We start from the raw sequence: 16,064 nt of genomic DNA, 5'->3' as shown, positions 1-16,064 counted from the left end.
GGGGGGGGCGAGGGCGAGAGGGGGGCGAGGGCGAGAGGGGGGCGAGGGCGAGAGGGGGGCGACGGCGAGAGGGGGGCGACGGCGAGAGGGGGGCGACGGCGAGAGGGGGCGACGGCGAGAGGGGGGCGACGGCGAGAGGGGGGGCGACGGCGAGAGGGGGGGCGACGGCGAGAGGGGGGCGAGGGCGAGAGGGGGGCGAGGGCGAGAGGGGGGCGAGGGCGAGAGGGGGGCGAGGGCGAGAGGGGGGCGAGGGCGAGAGGGGGGCGAGGGCGAGAGGGGGGCGAGGGCGAGAGGGGGGCGAGGGCGAGAGGGGGGGCGAGGGCGAGAGGGGGGCGAGGGCGAGAGGGGGGCGAGGGCGAGAGGGGGCGAGGGCGAGAGGGGGGCGAGGGCGAGAGGGGGGCGAGGGCGAGAGGGGGGCGAGGGCGAGAGGGGGGCGAGGGCGAGAGGGGGGCGAGGGCGAGAGGGGGGCGAGGGCGAGAGGGGGGGCGAGGGCGAGAGGGGGGGCGAGGGCGAGAGGGGGGCGAGGGCGAGAGGGGGGCGAGGGCGAGAGGGGGGCGAGGGCGAGAGGGGGGCGAGGGCGAGAGGGGGGCGAGGGCGAGAGGGGGGCGAGGGCGAGAGGGGGGCGAGGGCGAGAGGGGGGCGAGGGCGAGAGGGGGGCGAGGGCGAGAGGGTGGGCGATGGGCGAGAGGGGGGCGAGGGCGAGAGGGGGCGAGGGCGAGAGGGGGGGGCGAGGGGGGAGTGCGAGAGGGTGGCGAGTGCGAGAGGGTGGCGAGTGCGAGAGGGGGGCGAGGGCGAGAGGGGGGCGAGGGCGAGAGGGGGGCGAGGGCGAGAGGGGGGGCGAGGGCGAGAGGGGGGCGAGGGCGAGAGGGGGGCGAGGGCGAGAGGGGGGCGAGGGCGAGAGGGGGGCGACGGCGAGAGGGGGGCGACGGCGAGAGGGGGGGCGACGGCGAGAGGGGGGCGACGGCGAGAGGGGGGCGACGGCGAGAGGGGGGCGACGGCGAGAGGGGGGCGACGGCGAGAGGGGGATAGTTAGAGGGCGGGAGCGGGGGGTGGGCGGAGCGGGGGGTGGGCGGAGCGGGGTTGGGGGGGAGCGGTGTTGGGGGGGAGCGGTGTTGGGGGGGAGCGGTGTTGGGGGGGAGCGGTGTTGGGGGGGAGCGGTGTTGGGGGGAGCGGTGTTGGGGGGGAGCGGTGTTGGGGGGAGCGGGGGTTGGGGGGAGGGGGGGAGCGGTGTTGGGGGGGAGCGGGGGTTGGGGGGAGGGGGGGAGGGGGGGGGAGCGGTGTTGGGGGGGGGAGCGGGGTTGGGGGGGAGCGGGGTTGGGGGGAGCGGGGGGAGGGGGGGAGGGTGAGGGGGGTGGAGTAAAGTGCATGCCTGGAAACCAAAAGTTCTGTGATTGAATCCCAAGATTTTTTTCTGTGTGACTTTAAGAATGCCTTCACCTCTGAATGTTATGAGTGCCAGACACAATGTATGTTTTGCACTCCACTTTAAAGTGCATGCTCCCTTTCCCTGGATGGAAACTGGGTTATGTTACGGGCATTCAAGTCACTAAAGCAGAGTCCAATTGAAAGATTTGAACCAGACCAATGAGCCATATTAAATGATGATGATTCTTACAATTATAATATCATTTACTTAAGAATAAACTTACTTGTGCTGAGGTATTACACGGGCAGCATGTGGGTCATATGTATCTCTTCCGACCCTTGCTAATTCCAATATACCCATAATCCTCTTGAAGAGGACATTGTATAAATGGATACATTCATGAATCTTTTTTTTCCTCTTAAATATTATTCTGACTGTTACTGGCGAGTTGTCAACTGGATGATTAGATGTCAATGTTGTGACCTAAAATAGAGGAAGACTGCATTTCAGAATAGACCTCATAAAAATGGCTGAACAAAAGGGTTTTTTTTTAAGTACATAACTAAAGAAAACAATATTTCAGACCTGTTCATCTACACCACTGACTATTACATTGTTTTCTCTGGCACTGTAACATTAAAAAGTATGTGCTTGACATGATATTAATCAGAAATTGATACTTATCTTTCAGGTAATAGCATTAAATAGAAAAAAGTTAGGTATTTGTAGAAATGAAAGTACAAGCAAATAATAAATAATATATAGGTGACAAGTTACCTTCCCAGGGGAGGGGGTGACCTATAGTTATTATTGCAGTGACCGTCACTGCTGCTAGACTATGTCTGATGTCCTCTCCTACCACCACCTACACCAGTCCTGTAATTAGCGAAACATACACTATCACAGGGAGAGCCACCTGTGAAATGACATGTCATGTACCAGCTGTTATGTAAACACCATTCAGCCTTCTCTATAGGTATGCCTACAACCTAGGATATCAATTAGGATGAATGGGCAAAGGCAGAGCGTTTATACTGACAACACATAATATCCTATTGCAGAGCATGCTCTACAACATGAGTCACAACCTAGATGCATGATTTACCATACATCCCATCTGGATCTCCCTTTGACATCTGTTTGTCAGAACTCCACAAGTGGTAATTCATATCTCTGTTATTACCTTATCATCAACCTTTAAGTTCTTAAATTTTCAAGTCTCTTTCCAGTGCAGGCAAAAACAATCAGTATTTCTCTGTCTTGTCCATTAAGTCTCTCCTGACCTGAGGTTCTTGGTTGCTTCTATATAACTCCCCCCCCCCCCCCCCCGGCCCCCCCCCCTCCCATTTGCTAAATCTTACCAAAATGGTCTTTTTCCTTCCTCCCTCTTCCTTTCCCTTTAATCATTCTTCCAGAAGGAGCGACTGGCTCCAAAAGCTTGCACGTTTCCCCTATCCTATGTATGTGTTTTTCTCCTGCTGCTTGGTAAGCAGATTATTTATCTATTCAATTATATTACAGTTTCAAACTGTTATCAGTTCCATTCACATAATCCTCTCAGGTTTCCATTACTTCCCACACACTCTGTTCCTTCACTTCAATCTTCCTATTTATTCATTTACTTTTAGTTATTATTTTATTGTGATCGCATAAGTACTCCCTGTACTGTGTTTTTTACTATTTCAATTTGCAGTCATTGAAACATTAATTATTTCTTTTCCTCAGTTTCCACATCTAACACCTATTCAAGTAGTTCGTCAAGTACTAATTTTTTTATTGTGATTCTTAATTTAATGTAAAGTTACATAAAATTTACTATGTCTTTAATCTGTTTGTCCAGTAATCAACAGATCCATACTTCCTTTATTAATTTCTCCGTATTGCTCACAACTCTAGACCTGTCCCACGGTGCAATGCTCTCAATAGCCTATTTCGTTAGCACTACCGGATCACTGAGAATATAGTTTCTTCTCTTTCTCAAGTCATTACTTTTCACCCTGATCCATGTAAATACTGACAAGCTGAAATGGAATGTTATGGAAAAGGCTTGATTACACTAAACCCTTCTGCCTCAGCCAGTTTGTTGATTGTGTAGTGCATGGTTTTTGGCTTGTAGAGTTTGCAAGTTCCACTGAATCAACCTTATTCATGCCAGATTTTATTTTCTTTGATGAGACATTTCTCTTTATTTAAGACAATAAAGTGATGTGACACATTGTCCATTGCTATCACCAAATTTCTGAAGCAAAAAATTAGTTAAACATTCTGCGAAAAACAGTGTTTATTTCCTTCTGATAATCATCTTGCTTTCTTGAACAGAATAGCAACAAAAGTCTGATACAACAGATTATTACCCTACTACCCTTTTCTACCTGTTTTTTCACTGTTACTTCAAAATTTTGTACATGGCTGCTCATTCAGAGACTGTGAATAGTTACAATTGAAAGGAAAACAGCCCTCTGCCACTATTTTTAACAAAGTACCCTGGTTTCAACACTGCTAGGAGTGTCTTCCTCAGAATTTAAATCAAAGAATGGTCTATATTCTATAAAATGGTCACAGAATTTTGCAACTTGCACCACGCAAGTAACAAGCAGCCCTTAGTGGCTCACCATCACAGTTTTCTTTATTTTAAATATCTTTGTGACTAATGACCTTTTGGCATATTTATTATTTTATAAATGACATATAAGAAGTGCCAGTCTTTTCTGATGATTCCGTACTTATACCCTATCATATGATTTAGTCATAATTCTGTGACCATGTTATAGAATATAGATCATTCTTTGATTTAAATTCTGAGGAAGACACTCCTAGCAGTGTTGAAACCAGGTTAATTTGTTAAAAAATAGTGACCGAGGGCTGTTTTCCTTTCAATTGTAACTGTTACTTCAGCTGGTTGGCTCTTCCAGCTGTACGTCAACATGTGACATTCCTCAACCCACAACTTCAGCTGGTTGGTTCTGCCAGCTGTACGTCAACATGTGACATTCCTCAACCAACATTTCGTCAAGCCATATGATGCTTTCAAATGAAAAACTCTTCACAGCATACAGATACTGACAACTCCAAGTCACAGCATCCCTTCTTTCACCAATAAATTTCCAAAACACAATTTTTTTCTGCCAGAAGCCAAGCTCTTGAACAAAGTTTTGACAAGACGACAACCACACACATCGCAGACTGCATCTTGCTAGAGTGCTTCTTGCTCAGAAGAAGATAACAAACCGGCAATACTTCGTAATTTTAACCTCCTCCTCTTTCCTTCTCCTTTATAATTCTCAGCACCACAGATCAATAAAAGGTATGTGCAGCAGCTATTCCGTCCTCAACTCCTGAAATTTCACCACACTTGCACTCCTGTTCCAAGTATTCATTCTGCACAGAACACAATTTTGCAGCCTGGTCCACAGATTGAGAATTCTGCCTTCCAACTGTTCATAACTTTGAAAATCATTAACATGTTCACAGATGGCCTCTTATGGCCCACCTCACATTGTAATTTATCACACTGCTACCAAGACAAGACTGATACAGAAACAAAAGTTTACACCAGCAAATGAACAACCAACACTCCAATGCTTTAAAGTACTATACTTCACAATGAGAGTTGAACACTGAAGCAAACCATGTATGGCACCATATCTATTCAAAAAGATTTCAGTATCTGCCAACCTGTTGGTACTACAAAGTGGACCTGGCTAGTCAGTGTTAGCTGGCTAATGACGTCTGTTCATCCGCCGTGCCAAAATACCATAATTTGCAAGTTATTTTAACTGCACTGTAAATTTTTGTAGATGACAGTTGAAATATACCCCTGACTAGAGATTTTGAAACTTGTTAATACACAGTGAAAGGGCACTGCCAATGGGGAGGTGACTATAAGAAAAACATTGAATAACCAATGAAAGCAAAATAGTCTATGAGTTGGGGCATGGAGTGTTATAAGTCTGAACGTGACACGTAAGCTAGAAAATCATAAAAGTGAAATGCTAATGCTCACTGGGTAATCCAGAACACAAAGATGAAAATCTAATACTCATGGGGAAACGGAATGCAGCTGCAGGCAGAGTAGAAGAGGAGGTTATGGAGGAATATGGATTTAGCAACAAGAAAGAGAGGAGAAAGACTAATAGAATTCTGCAATAAATTTCACCTAGTAATATCAAATAATCTGTTCAAGAACTAAAAGAAAAGGAAGTATATTTGGAAAAGGCTGGGAGATACGAGATGATTTCTGTTAGATTACATCTCGGTCAGGCAGAGAGTCCAAAATCAGGTACTGGATTGTAAGGTGTACCCTGGAGCAGATACAAACTCAAATCACAATTTACTAGTGATGGAGAGTGTGCTGAAGTGTGGTCAGGAAAAATCAGTTTGCAAAGAAGTGGGCTATGGAAGTGCTAAGAAATAAAGAAATTTGCTTGAAGATCTCTAAGGCTGTAGATATTGTGATAAGGAATAGCTCAGTAGACAGTTCAGCTGAATAGCAGAATGCATGTCTTTAAAAAGGTCAATCACAGTAGTTAAAAAGAAAAAAAATATATGTACAAAGCAAAGCAAATGGGTAACAGGATAAATACTTCAGTTGATTGATGAAAGAAGGAGCTACAACAACCTTCATGGAAATTTGGGAGTAAAAGAAAAGTCACTTAGGAATCAAATAAACACAAAGTGCAGGGAAACTAACGTGTAATGGATACAAGAAAAACGTAGAGAAATCCAGAGAAATGATTGTTGAAAGAACAAGTGTGAGAATTATCGCACCGTCAGCTTAGCAGCTCATGGATCCATGTTGGCATAGAGAATAATCCACAAAAGAATGTAAAAGAAAACTGACGATCAGCAAGGTGACTGTCACTTTGGCTTTGGGAAGTAAAGGCACCACAAAGGCAATTCTGACATAGCAGCTGATAATGGAAGCAAAACTTAAGAAAAATAATGACACTTTCAGAGTATTTGTAGCCCTGGATAAAGTGTTACAGAATGCAAAATTGTGCAAGATAGTCAAAATTCTGAGAAAACTATGGGTAATTAATAGGGAATGAGAGGTAATATGTAATAAATACAAAAACCAAGATGGAGCAAGCCAAGGACAAAGTGCTCAGATTAAAATGGGAGTAACCCAAAGACGTAGTCTTCTGCTACTACTATTCAATGTATACACGAAAGAAGCAATGACAGAGTGGGATTAAAATTGAAGGTGAATGGATACCAAAGGTAAAATTCATTGATGACTTTGCTTTCCTCAGTGAAAGTGAAGAAATCTGTTGAATGGAATTAACAGTCTCTTGATTACAGAAGATAGTTTGAGAGTAAATCTAAGAAAGATTAAAGTAATCAGAAGTGGCAGAAATACGAACATTAAAAAAATTAAAATCAGAAATCAGACTTAAGTTAAGGAATTCTGCTATGTAGGCTTCAAAATAACGCATGGGCAATTTCATCTCAAATCATACAGGTCAAGACAGAATGTGTCATATTACCACTTCAAAGTTTGCTGAAAAAGATATATGTTCAAGTTCCACAAGATACCTCTCCTAAACTACAATATTTTAATTTTCTGATGATTTGTTAAAATGCTACAGACCTCTCTAACTGAGAGTACTTGTGAAAATGCCGTAATCAAAGCTAAAATTGAAAAAATTGTAATGTAGGAACCAAAAGTGATAGATATCTGAATTTATTTCCAATATTATGAGAAAGGATTAGTACACACACACACACACACACACACACACACACACACACACACACACACACACACACACACGAGCTAGCTCTCTCTCTCTCTCTCTCTCTCTCTCTCTCTCTCTCTCTCTCTTTTAGAAAAAAATATAAAAATTTTTGTGCATTTCAAAATTATGTTTGGATAATATGTATAGTCATAGGATGTTAAATGTCTTGAGAAATGATAAAGTGGGAGGACTGCTAACTGTCTGCTATGTCACTAATGCATAAAATTAATAAACTATCAAAATATTTGTACATAAAGATGAAAGAATATGAAATTTTCTGGATATTTAGAAATTATTTTCTCCAAAACCCCCATCCTAATGTTCTAAAAATTTCATGATATGTTCACTGGTCATTGTACTTAGGGAACGTAGAATCAAATTGAGCAATGCTTCTCTCTACGAAATGTGAGAAATTTTTTAAGTAGACCTAGCTCTACTCTCAAGGTCAAAAACTCATAAGCACTTTAATATTTAAACTAATCACTGATTTTAATTAAATGTCATGCAAAACCGGTCTTTCTGAATCAAAATAATTATTTTATAACACTGTAAGTGAATGGGAAAAAGATGACCTAACAAGAGCAGTACTTGTGAAATGGGAATTGCACATTGGTCTTTTGATAATGAACATTTGAAAGCATTAGCTAATGAGCGATACTTATTATATGTCCCACCCACCACCGATTGCCATACACACAAGAAATGAAGTAGCTCACTACAAGGTCTGCTAATGTATACCATTGTGTCTGCATCGCACACAGTAACAGACTGCATTTCATACAGAAGTGTTCTTTCAACGTATGTGCCACTCCAGGATGCAACCCAGTAGAGACTTGATTGAATTCCTACCGCAGGCTTCATAGCAGACCACTCTTCCCCCTTTTTTTCAACGAAATTCCCTGAATGTACTTGTTGCAAGATGTTCACAGATACCTCCTACCCCATCACGTGCACTTTTTTCATGATTTGTTGCTGAAAATAACCTTATTTTTGTCTCAATTCCTGTACTACAGTGTTGACCAAGCTTATAAAGCTGAAAGTAGTTTTTAAAATGAGACGCTGCACCATCAGTCACATATACATGTTTAGGAAATGCACGGCCTCTATATGCTATGTCATCAATCATCATGCTGACAGCATAGCATGTATGTACAGTCAGCGTAGCATGTATGTACACTGTCATGAATGAGATCATCACTGACAGTAGCACAACAGTGTGATGTTCCAAGGAAGTGAGCAACACGTATGAATATTGATACCTGTAATGTGTGCCAGTGATAACTTTGAATTTCTTTCTGCAAAGCAACAGACCAGTTCTCAGCAAAGTCAAAATGAAGAACCAGTGTGTCAGTACTCTAGGATGTGGCTGATTTTACTTCTGCTATCACTTGTGTCTGAATCCTCTGAGTTTGATGATGAGCTATGGCTTTCATGGCCCATGCATGGCCTAACCTCTGTAACAAACTTCTCTGGCTCTACTGTCTTTTTCATCGACCTCCTCCCTCACACAATGATGGCCTAATCTCTGTAACAAACTTCTCTGGCTCTACTGTCTTTTTCACCAACCTCCTCCCTCACACAATGCTTAAGTTACATCATTGTTAGTATCCTGATTGTGAATTACTTCAACAGGCACCACTTCACCACCAGGACACATTGCACTCTCCTGCAACCAACACTTGTCTTGTGGCTCTTAACATATACGCAAAAGCATCAGGTCCATCTCTGTGTACTTCTTTCCTGTGACACTGCTTATGGTGATATAGAAGTTTCAAATTAGTGCAGTAAATACATGTGCACACTTCCTTAACTGGCTGACATTTTATCTATTTTGGTCGTAAGGAGTATAATTTTGTAATGCCAATTTTTAAATTTGGGTTTTTCTTTTTCATTAGGAGATATGCTTCCTTATTGATTTAGTAACATATCTTTTTACCTTTTTCACCATTTTCACTAACAGAGATAACATCAGCCTGCTTACGACTTTGCCTGCTGCAATCTCTGTCATCACTTAGGTAATATCCCACAGCAACAGTAAGCTATCATCTTGCAATGGATGCCCACAGTAAGAATACGGGCAAATCCAAATATCTTTCTTGTTCTTTATTTTAGGAGGTTTTGAAATCAAATAATGTGAGGAAGTGGGTATGTATTTCTGTATCTGCTGCTTACAGTAGCTACTGAGTATCAGTGTCAGTAACTGTACCTTCTCAGTATAGGTGGCTGCTGAGATGGCAGTATTTAGGTTTTGAAATCACACATCACATTTCATACACATATCACTATCTTCGTGTTCTACACCAAGGGCATCTTCATTATACATTTCACAAAGTCTTAAAGATGTTGCTTGTGTAAAACTTGTTTCTATTTCTTCCACTTTTCTTTTTACATATTGTTTTCTTCTTGTGGTTCTTACCTTTCCTGGATGTTAAAGGGGGGATGTAAGTAGGGGCTATAGCAGAAATGCATCAACAACTTCACACCCAGGAATATAAACATCTACACTGTCTTCTTCAGGTGGGTTGTCAGTAAATTTTTATTGTAGTGAGTGTAGCAACTCCTGCACAATGGATGTGATGCTAATACCGCTAATTGAGGACCAAGATATTTCTGCAATATCTCAGAGATTTCCAACAACTATGTTTTTCACTTTTCTTGAACATTATCCATCTTGTGTCTTTTTTCAGAGGCCAAACACCTTACTCTTTCACTACTGTATTTCCTCAATGACACTGTATGTAACAAAAAGTTCAAACTAAACACAAAACTCTATGCAGAATTGTTTATGTGCAAGTTATCACTCATTTGCTATAAACAGAAGAACTATGAAAAACAGTGTTGTCAACATGCATATTTTACACAAAAAATTTAGTTATGTGAATTATGCAGAATGTTGAAAAATTTTGAACACTTTATACAGAAAACATTGCCCTCTGTGATTGAAGTGACTACCATCATATTACCCAATCAATATTTTCTGTAATTCTCAAAAGTTTTTGGATGGGGTTTTTTGAGTGAATAAATTGTAAAACCTCACAAAAAAAACAATTTTTTTACATTTTTAGTAATACATATTTATGTAACACGATTGCTGGAGCAGTGAAGACACTGTTTATAATTTTATCAGCAGTATCTTGTAATATGACAGAAAAGATGAGAGTTCTAAGACTTTTCAAATTATAAAGTGGGAGGGGGGGGGGGGGGGGGGATGGACCAGATAAATTAAAGGCAAAATTAACTTAAATTTTGTATTTTCATCTTAAATTTGTAACTTAAAGGAAGCTCATAAATGTGCAGGTGACAACTAAATTTCAACACATTACGAGGAAACTTTAATGCAAAACATCTGCCAAGTCTCCAGTACTGTATTTGCTCGAATCTAAGATTCATTTTTCTCTGGTTTCTGAACTCCAAAAAACTGCCTGCAGCTTAGAATCGAGTGCAAAGTAAGAGAAAGTTCTGAAAAATGTTGGTAGGTGCCACCACAACTAACTTCTGCTGTTGAATATATGTAGCATTACACAGACATGCTTTGCAGGCACAAAGATAAATACTGGCGCCAAAACCTCTGCGTCAGTAAATAATTTTTTTATAAAAAAGGTAGAAGACAAGCTTTTTTTCTCTGCCCCGAGTTTCGACCACAGCATTTCCATCCATTATCCAACGAGGTAAATAGAAATTTCATATTTTTCATCTTCGAATGTAGCAGCCTTTCAAATTTCCTGAGGGGGGGGGGGGGCGAACTCCTCTACACAAAAATACCAACAATGCACAAGACTTTAGGATTGTTGGTTGGTTGGTTTGTGGGATTAAAGGGACCAGACTACTACGGTCATCGGTCCCTTGTTCCAAGAAGAAAAAAAAACTAAAACCTCCTAAAGAGAAGAAAAACAAACAACAGGAAAGACTGCAGACGACAGACGACAGGACAAGAAATACGTAGACAAAGAACAGACAAAACAAAGTAATACCACACAGAGTGTGGCGGTGGTTGGCCGACCATAGGGATAAAAAAGGAAAAGCCAACCACTGAGAACACATTAAGAACTCAGTTTAAAATCGTAGGCCAAAGGCCAGAATCAACACAATACAATAAAATGAAACAGAAACACTCAGATTAAACGATAAAAACCTCCTGACCGAATAAAACGTAAAACTAAGTCAGCCATAGCAGAGTCATCTGTTAAAAGCACAGGGAGCGTGTCAGGCAGTGCGGACGACTGCCTGAGCACAGCTAAAAGTGGACAGTCCAATAAAATGTGAACCACTGTCAAAACCGAGCCGCAGCGACATAGAGGTGGGTCCTCACGTCGCAATAGGTGGCCGTGCGTCAGCCATGTGTGCCCAATGAGCAGCTGGCAGAGGACAACAGACTCCTTGCGAGAGGCCCGCAAGGAGGAGCGCCACACACCGGTAGCCTCCTTGACGGCCCAAAGTTTGTTTCATGAAGGCACGGTGCGCCATTCAGTGTCCCAAAGGTCCAGAATTTTGCTGCGTAGGAACGCTCGCAAATCTGTCTCCGGTAGGCCAATGTCCAGAGATGGTGTACTGGTGGCCTCTTTCGCCAGGCGGTCAACATTCTCATTGCCTGGTATCCCAACATGGCCTGGAGTCCACACGAAGACCACAGTGCGGCCGCAACGCGCAAGAGTATGCAGGGACTCCTGGATAGTCATCACCAGATGAGAACGAGGGAAACACTGGTCGAGAGCTCGTAAACCGCTCAGGGAATCGCTACAGATAACGAAGGACTCACCTGAGCAGGAGCGGATATACTCTAGGGCACGAAAGATGGCGACCAGCACAGCAGTGCAAACACTGCAGCCAGCCGGCAACGAACGTTGTTCAGAATGGTCCCCTAGAGTTAGTGCATAACCAACACGATCAGCAACCATCGAACTGTCGGTGTAGACAATGCCAGAGCACTGATACGTGGCCAGGATGGAATAAAGGCGTCGGAAAGCCTCCGGAGAGACTGAGTCCTTCGGGTCCTGTGCCAAGTCGAGCCGAAGGCAAGGGCAAGCTAAAAATGTGGGCAGCATAAGCGGCCAGCAAACGTTGGCGTCGTAACCGCAGGGGAGGGACACCTGCCTCCACTAGCATGCTGTCCACAGGGCTGGTCCAGAAGGTACCAGTGAACCCTGTGGCACACCGTTCTCCTGGACTTGGAAGGAACTATATGAGGCCGCGACATGCACGCAGAAGGTACGATACGACAGAAAATTGCGGATATAGATCGGCAGAGGGCCCCGAAGACCCCATCCATGAAGCGTAGAAAGGATGTGATGACGCCATGTCGTATCATACGCCTTCCGCATGTCGAAAGAGACAGCGACCAGATGCTGACGGCGGGCAAAGGCAGTACGGATGGCCAACTCCAGGCTCACCAGATTGTCGGCGGCGGAGCGGCCTTTACGGAACCCATCCTGAGACGGAGCCAGAAGAACCCGAGACTCCAGTACCCAATTCAAGTGCCGACTCACCATCTGTTCATGCAACTTGGAAAGAACGTTGGTGAGGCTAATGGGACGGTAGCTGTCCACCTCCAAAGGGTTCTTCCCCGGTTTCAGAATGGGGACAACAAGACTTTCCCGCCATTGCGATGGAAACTCACCCTCGACCCAAATGCGGTTGCAAAGGTTGAGGAGGCGTCGCTGGCAGTCCACTGAAAGGTGTTTCAGCGTCAGAGTGGATGCTATCTGGGCCAGGAGCGGTATCAGGACAAGCGGCAAAGGCACTGCGGAATTCCCACTCACTGATTGGAACATTGTACAATTCAGGATGGTGGGTGCGAAAAGAAAGACTCCGACGTTCTATCCGCTCTTTAATGGAGCAGAAGCCCAAGGGGTAGTTGGCAGAAGCGGAATTCAGGGCAAAGAGCTCTGCCGAGCGGTTTGCAATGACGTCGTAGTCGGTACAAACTGCTCAATTCAGTGAGAGCGCAGGGACGCTGACAGGGGTCCGATAGCCATAGAGGCGTCGAATCTTGGCCCAGACCTGTGATGGAGTGACATGGAGGCTAATGGTGGACACATACCGCTCCCAGCACTCCTGCTTGCATTGGCAGATAATGCGGCGGGCTCGCGCACGTAGCCGTTTGAAGGCGATAAGGTGTTCAATTGACGGATGTCGCTTGTGACGCTGTAGCGCCCGCCGGCGAGCTTTAATTGCTTCAGCAATCTCAGGCGACCACCAAGGCACAGTCCGCCGTGGAGGAGACCCAGAAGAACGGGGAATGGCAGATTCGGCGGCAGTAATGATGCCGGTGGTGACCGATTGAACCACTGTATCAATGTCATCGTTAGAGGGAGGCTCAATAGCGGCAGTGGAGGAGAACAAGTCCCAGTCAGCCTTATTCAGAGCCCATCTGCTAGGGCGCCCAGAAGATTGACGCTGTGGCAGTGACAGAAAGATCGGAAAGTGGTCACTACCACACAGGTTGTCATGCACTCTCCATTGGACAGATGGTAAGAGGCTAGGGCTACAGATGGAAAGGTCAATGGCGGAGTATGTGCCATGTGCCACACTGAAGTGTGTGAAGGCACCATCATTTAATATCGAGAGATCAAGCTGCGCCAATAAATGTTCAACGATGACGCCTCGACCTGTTGCCACAGACCCACCCCACAGATGGTTATGGGCATTAAAGTCGCCCAGTAACAAGAAAGGTGGCGGCAATTGAGCTATCAGAGTAGCCAGGACATGCTGCGCGACATCACCATCCGGTGAAGGTAAAGACTGCAGACGGTAACAGCCTGTGGCATCCACACCCGAACAGTGCCAGCCTCTAAAGGTGTTTGGAGAGGGACAGACTCGCTGTGAAGAGAGTTCAGGACATATATGCAGACGCCACCAGACACCCTTTCATAAACTGCCCAATTCTTATAATAACCCCGATAGCCACGGAGGGCGGGGGTTCGCATTGCCGGAAACCAAGATTCCTGCAGAGCAATGCAGAGGAAAGGGTGAAGGCTGATAAGTTGGCGGAGCTCAGCTACATGCTGGAAGAAAACGCTGCAGTTCCACTGGAGGATGGTGTTGTCCATGGCTGAGAAAGGCGTGACAGGAGGCAGATTACGCCGCTGGGTCACCTGCTGCCTCCAATGGAGCACCCGTGCAAATGCTATCCATTACGTCTGAGGGACCAGCGAGAGCGAGGTCCTCAGCGGACACAAGAATCTCCACCTCATCCTCAGACGCAGAGCTTGTAGGTAGTGGTGGAGTAGGAGCCATCACAGATGCCTTGGTCTTACGGGGCTTCAGTGTCGTTTTGTCTCGCTGTTCCTTTGGTTGCCATTGCTGATAGGGCTTATTGGAGTCAGTCTCCGGAACCGAAGATGATCGCGAAGCTCGACGACCAGCGGCCTGTGGCTTCTTCAGCCATTGGTTGGTGTCTGCTGTGCTGCTGGTAGGAACCTGGGAAGGGAGTGACCCAAGGGATCCCTTCCGAGCGAGAGAAGCCGAAGAAGACTTACGCTTCTCCGGCTTAGAAGTGGGGACTGGTGTCCCCGGTGGTTTAGTGGGTGCTGCTCCTGAGGTAGATGGTGTGGGAGCAACAGCAAGAGAAGGGGCCCCCATCGTCAAGGGGGCAGGTGAGGTCCGATGACGCTGAGAGCTGACTGTCTGTGGTGCAGCTAAAGGAGCTGGAGCAGGAGTGACAGTGGAGGCATAAGATGACATCATGCGCAAGGGATGTAGCCGTTCAAATTTCCACTTAGCCTCAGTGTAAGTCAGTCGGTCCAGGGTCTTATATTCCATGATTTTGCGTTCTTTCTGTAAGATCCTGCAGTCTGGCAAGCAAGGTGAATGAGGCTCTCCACAGTTGACACAGATGGGAGGCGGAGCACATGGGAGTATCGGGATGAGATGGGCGTCCGCAATCAAGACATATGAGGCTGGAAGTACAGCAGGAGGACATATGGCCGAACTTTCAGCACTTAAAGCACCGCATCGGGGGACGGATATAGGGCTTGACGTCACAACGGTAGACCATCACCTTGACCTTCTCCGGTAATGTATCACCCTCGAAGGCCAAGATGAAGGCACCGGTAGCAACGTGATTGTCCCTCGGACCTCGATGAACGCGCCGGACAAAATGAACACCTCTACACTCTAAGTTGGCACGCAGCTCGTCATCAGACTGCAGAAGTAGGTCCCTATGGAAAATAACACCCTGAACCATATTTAAACTCTTATGTGGGGTGATGGTAACGTTAACATCCCCCAACTTGTCACAAGCAAGCAACCTGCGTGACTGGGCGGAGGATGCTGTTTTTATCAAAACTGGCCCAAAGCGCATTTTAGACAAGCCATCCACCTCCCCAAACTTGTCCTCCAAGTGCTCTACAAAGAGGATTCATGGATACAAAGAGTTCCCCATCAACTCTGGTACAGACGAGATACCTGGGTGAATACATGTCACTATCATTCATTGCCTTTCGTTCCTCCCATGGTGTGGCCAAGGATGGGAACGATTTGGGGTAATAAACGTTAGCTTTAAAATGAGCCCTTGAACGCTTAGAGACTGCTGGTGGCTGGTCACCAGCAAGAGATGATGTACCACGCTTCATTGCTGGACATCCGCCCTGATGCCACCTACTCCGACCAAGGGCCCTCCCCATGGGCGCCACCCAGCCACAGCAAAAGCCACCTGGCAGGATGGCCATTGCCGGGAGTCCTGATGCCCCAGGGAGATGGGCACCTACTCCTTGGCATACATGGGGAGTAAACGGCGCAGGCATCAGTAGAGCAATCCCTGTGTTGTCAGGGGGCTACAACCAACAGGGTACATGGCGGCCCCACCACAACGGACTGGCTACCGTGCTGGATCTTAGGTGCAAAAATGTATAAGGTCGTCGTCGTCGCAGCGAAAAGCAACACTGCACAGTGCAGCTTGGTAATCGCACCCAGGGACGTATCCTCGCCCAAGAGATGGAAAACGAGCGGGACACCATTGCAAC

The 16,064-nt window shown here is 45.8% G+C and overlaps 1 protein-coding gene across 2 annotated transcripts in view; it reads right to left on the bottom strand.

The window, feature by feature from the left end:
• LOC126336956 (piwi-like protein Ago3) overlaps positions 1–16,064 on the bottom strand; it is a 221,814-nt gene that overhangs the window by 129,226 nt on the left and 76,524 nt on the right. For both annotated transcript variants that reach the window (XM_050001156.1, XM_050001157.1), the window contains one exon: positions 1,650–1,849. In XM_050001156.1, the coding sequence (XP_049857113.1) occupies positions 1,650–1,849 (200 nt within the window). The remainder of the gene's footprint in view (positions 1–1,649; positions 1,850–16,064) is intronic.

Source organism: Schistocerca gregaria, chromosome 2 (assembly GCF_023897955.1).
Source record: "Schistocerca gregaria isolate iqSchGreg1 chromosome 2, iqSchGreg1.2, whole genome shotgun sequence".
In the NCBI taxonomy this organism is placed as follows: Eukaryota; Metazoa; Arthropoda; class Insecta; order Orthoptera; family Acrididae; genus Schistocerca; species Schistocerca gregaria.
Note: the sequence above shows the minus strand (reverse complement) of the source record. Positions and strands in the feature narration are given on the sequence as shown.